At 36.0% G+C, this 5,233-nt stretch overlaps 1 protein-coding gene across 1 annotated transcript; it reads left to right on the top strand.

Moving 5' to 3' along the window:
• Nucleotides 1–2,217: 2,217 nt before the first annotated feature.
• Nucleotides 2,218–4,046, top strand: LOC119995608 (cytochrome P450 705A12-like). The gene is made up of 2 exons (XM_038842119.1): nucleotides 2,218–3,141; nucleotides 3,450–4,046. Exons 1-2 carry the CDS (start codon nucleotides 2,218–2,220, stop codon nucleotides 4,044–4,046), a joined length of 1,521 nt encoding a protein of 506 aa, XP_038698047.1.
• The last annotated feature ends 1,187 nt before the right edge of the window (nucleotides 4,047–5,233 follow it).

Raw genomic sequence — 5,233 nt, 5'->3', positions numbered from 1 at the left:
CAATGAGAATCGGACAACCCAAATCGAACAATATTGTTGGTTTATATGGGGGTATGGATTTACAACAATTTGTTTTCATAATTTATATATTTGAGTTTTTGGCAATTCCTTTTAGTCACTAGTTTGTTAGACAGAAATTCGTCGTCGTCGATGCTGTCCGTGAGAGTTCTCGCCGTCGCTCACCTTTGGGATTCAGGCTTTCTGTTTGGCTGTACCCTAGCTCGAGAATCGAGATTTCTTTTCCTTGAAGAGTTGGGCTTGGGCCTGTTATAAACCTTTGGGCTTGATCTGCATCTATCCGAGTTAAAGGCCCATCATTCTTTAACTATTAACATCTCAAATTCTCATTATATATGGAGTAGTATTTATTTTATTATTTTTGGCACATCACACGTGACACGTGTATAACCGTTTGATACATTTCAAACCCAACACTGTATTGAATCTAATGTTTTGCTTTCCTCCATCATCACCTTCTTCTTCTTCTTTTTCTATTTTTGGCAACTTTACTTTCTAAATATATTCATTAAGCTAAAATCACCATAGTTCTCCAAATACTACATCGCTTTTTAAGTTTTAAGAATCCAATATAAATATATCAACGATATTATCATTTATTGACCTGCTTCAAACGTTTACTGTTTAATTTATACTCTTCACTGCTTAGTTTCATCAGAAGGGCGTGAGTTGTTTGTTCTGAGAACATGGTTAGGGGAAGATTGCAAAAAAAATTTTATTTGGAAGAAGTTGTTAATGCTGTGAATTGGGTGATATTTGGTCACTTACTATATGTGATCACACACTTACTGATAAGCTTCACTGCTTATTATTAAATGTATCATCCTTACAACATTAATTCAAACGACCGACTAGGTGAAAATTTGTTTCATAGTCTACTCAATTATTTACTGTTTTCAAAACCAAGTACGGGAGACAAAAAGCCGAGGTTGGAGGGATTAAAATAGAGAATAACGACATTTTGTCTATATTTTAAGGACATTTGATGCAAATGCTCTAATTAATAACCCTAAAGTCCTAAACACTCCAAATTCAAAAGTTAAAAATGTTTTTTAAGTTTCAGTCATAAAGTGTAGGAAGATACACATATACATGATTAATATATATATAGTTTTGAGTCTGTCTAGGTAGGAACTAGGAACATATATCGACACAAACACTTGCAGGACTCCCTTAAAAAATTGGCGCAATTTTTAAGGTTTTTGCTTTTGGGTTTAGGGAACAAGTCATCCTCGATGATTGGTTGAATAAACATATAGCATCCAAAAAACACAAAAATCATTCAATTAGGTGAGAAAGCCAAGTAGCCAGCTAGCACACTAACATGGGACTTGGGAGAGGCTTTGGCGGTGCTTATGGGAGTTCTAAAAAGTCAACATCTTTAGATCCACGTCAACCAATAAGGACATTCCTCTTTCTTTTTTATTAAATACCGTTTAGAAATATGTTTTTCATTGAAATTGAATATTGAGCACATATTGTTTAACTCAACCGATTATCAATCGAATCACCTCTCATTGGTCTCCAATTGCTCGTTAACTGTTCTCCTTATGAGTATTTTGGCCTTGTTCTCCAATTGCTCTTATTCTTGTTTTTGGTTCTCTACTTGCTAAAAAAGGAGGTGGAAGTTGATGAATAGGGTTCGGTTTTCGATGAACAGGGGCACAACATAATCTAGGAATCATAAAAGATAGGGTGTACATAAAATATTTAATAATTATGTACTTTTGATTCTCCACTTGATTGATCTACCCTAGTACTCGTTAAAAAACATTGATGGACTCACTAGTCCAAACTTGAATATTATCGCTGTAAGATGTTGTTGGCTTTCCCAATTTAAGCCGGATTTGAGGGGCTCCACATTACTCTAAAGTCCACAATTCACATCTAAAATAGAGAAAAAAAAAAGTAGACAAATTTAAAAAATGAAAAAACCATTTAAACGAATTGCGGAACTCCCAGATCCGTCCAAGTCAAATCTAGTAACCTAAGGATTATCATAATCATACATAAAATATTTGATACCTACTATTGATTCTCCATTGGATTGGCCTATCCTAGTACCCTCCCCCAGCACAAGACTAATGGTAGGGAGTTCTATTTAGTCAAAACTTAATTAGGTCTCTCATAGCTGTCCCACGCTTTATATATATATATGTAATAACTCTTCTTCCTAACTTGTTATCTTCCATATTCACCATGGCAACTATTATTGATCTTATGCAATACTCTTTCTTGTTTCTCATGTCAATACTTTTCCTTCTCACAATACAATTCCTCATCCAAATATTCATAAACAAACGGGGAAAGGTCCGGCACCCACCAAGCCCACAAGCACTACCTCTCTTTGGTCATATCCATCTATTAAGCTCTAGTTTGCCCAAATCATTCCAAACCCTAGCTCGCAAATACGGACCCCTAATGCAAATACGTATATATACATCCACATTTCTTGTTGTCTCCAATCCCAACATTGCCGAAGAAATCCTTAAAACACAGGACATTTATTTTGGTACTAGGTTTGAGACTTGTCCAACCGACTACAATATCTATCGAGGGTCAGGGTTCATTGCAAGTCCATTTGGTGCATATTGGCGGTTCATGAGAAAGCTTAGCATGACCAAGCTTTTCAATGGACCACAGCTCAATCGGTTCAATCATATTCGCGAACAGGAGATCGAGACACTCTTGAAGTTCCTGATGGATTGCTCGAGGCGAGGAGCGACATGCGATTTGAATTTGGAGCTCGAGAGCTTAATGAATAACATAATATGTCGGATGGTAATGAGCAAGAGATTCTCAAATAATGCTATTGGGGCTAAGCAGCTCAAGAAGTTGGTGGCCGAGGTTATGGATGTTTCAGCCAGGTTTGGTGTCAATCAAGTGTTTGGTTTCTTGAAGAAATTTGACATTTTGGGTACTGGGAAGATGTTAAAGGCAGTGATGTTGCAGTATGATGAGTTGTTAGAGGAGATCATGAAGGAGTACGAAGAAAATATTCTGGTTCATCAGGATGGATCAAGAAATGAAGAGAAAGATGTGATGGATATTTTGTTGGAAACATATAGAGACCCTAATGCTGAAGTCAAGATAACAAGAAATCAGATCAAGTTTTTCATTATGGTGAGCAAACCCTTTAAAAATACTTTACATACATACATATATATATATATATCCATTAATAAAAGAAGGAAACTGTTATGATAGGGATCCAACAACTGGTACCCCAATTATCCCAACTGCTGAGTTGTATGTGCATCACGTGGGACATGTGAAGCCCGCGAATTTATTTGGATCATATGGTCCAACTTAACAGTTAAGATAATTGGGATATGAACAGCTGAGAGTTTTATCATTTTCGGCAAGAAAAACAATAAAAGAACTGGCCATAATGAGCGGATTCTTGATAAAATTGTTTGTGTGTTTGCCAGGAGCTACTGTTTGCAAGTATTGACACAACTTCGGCAGCAATTCAATGGGCAATGGCAGAGCTGATCAACAGTCCTAGTATATTCAAGAAGCTAAGAGAAGAGATCAACTCAGTAGTGGGGTCCAATAGGCTAGTCAAAGAATCAGACGTCCCAGATCTCCCTTACTTGCAATCAGTCATAAAGGAATCACTAAGGCTACATCCTCCATCAACCTTCTTACGTCGAGAATGCACCAAGGATTGCAAGATCAATGGTTATGATGTGAATGCCGGATCTAGAATTATGATCAACGTCTATGGTATCATGCGGGACCCAGACTCATGGAACGATCCTGGTAAGTTCATGCCCGAGAGGTTTATGGAATCCAACGGCCAGGATTTTCGTTACCTACCATTTGGTGGTGGAAGAAGAGGTTGTGTTGGTACCAAGCTTTCTTATCTTGTGATGAATGCAACGATTGGAGCCTTGGTTCAATGCTTTGATTGGCAAGTCAAGGATGGGGAGAGAGTTGATATTAGGGTTGGGGCTGGATTCACTGGAGCCATGACTGTCCCTATGTTATGTTACCCCATCACATGTTTTGATCCCTTTCATTAGCCAAGCTATTCAATTGATAATAGACTTATAAGCTCTAAAATAAGTCTATTTAAATTTAATTTAAAAAATAAAAAAGTTTATAATGTTATATATAATATTATCTTAATAAAAAAACATAAACTCTAAAATAAGCTTCAATTTGAAACTTATTTTTTTAGAGCTTACTATAAACTCGCTTATGTCGGACGTTTGGTAGAATTTATTTTCAAGCATATAGTTTTGTAAAACAGGTTAAAATTCTGGAAAATTTAGAAGAACATTTTAAAAAAAAAGAAAAAAAATAAAGAATTACCCTTAGAGTTCCTAAAATACCCGTTTTAGGCCCATTTCCAGCTCTGAGTCCTTAAACCGTCCCTTACAAGCCCACCTCATGTCCCAAAATACAAAAAGAATATATTTCTTGTATAGCTTCTTTCTTAAAACATATTGAACCCGGACCTCGTGTACCTAGCTACCGTTTAATTCCCATCTTTCATGTATAGGTCAGTTCACCAAGGATTATACAACCTGCACATGCGGATCCATGACTTTAATTTTCAAGCTCTCCAATGCTCAAAATCACTTAAATCCGGCAAGTGTTAAAACTACAAATTCAAACGCATCAACAAATAATATTGTCCGTTTTGGATCATGGACCCGAACATATTTGTTCATATGGCTTGTCTCTGTAGTACTTTGGTCTAGAAAACTCGTATGTTGTGTGAGAGGCGATTGGACTTATCTGATATGCCATTGAGTTGGGTTATGCAAATCCGATATGAGATTACAAGTATTGATACTCTCATTTACACTTGTGTGCTCGGTTATTTGCAACCCAATAAATGAACACGAGTAGGTCATATGTCCAAATGGATCGACTTTTTGCTCAGATATCATGTTAGAAATCCAAACCCAAACACATTAACAAATATTGTCTGTTTTTGGTCAGAATACGAACTAATTTGTTCTCCTGAACATCTATGTGGTATTTAGGTAAAAAAAAAACAAATTTTTTGTGTGAGAGGGTTATTGGATAGATAGATGGCCAATTAAAAAGAATCAAATAGGGTGCTTTTATTTTCTTTATGTTAACTAATTAAATTGAGTGAGTGCTGTCATACATGTAAACTAGTAAAGGTAAGTATTGTCTAATAATAAATTAGTTGAGGGAATCAATCATATATTCATAGCTAAAGTCAATTTACTAT

The sequence above is a fragment of the Tripterygium wilfordii genome, chromosome 3 (genome assembly GCF_013401445.1).
Source record: "Tripterygium wilfordii isolate XIE 37 chromosome 3, ASM1340144v1, whole genome shotgun sequence".
Classification (NCBI taxonomy): domain Eukaryota; kingdom Viridiplantae; phylum Streptophyta; class Magnoliopsida; order Celastrales; family Celastraceae; genus Tripterygium; species Tripterygium wilfordii.
Note: the sequence above shows the minus strand (reverse complement) of the source record. Positions and strands in the feature narration are given on the sequence as shown.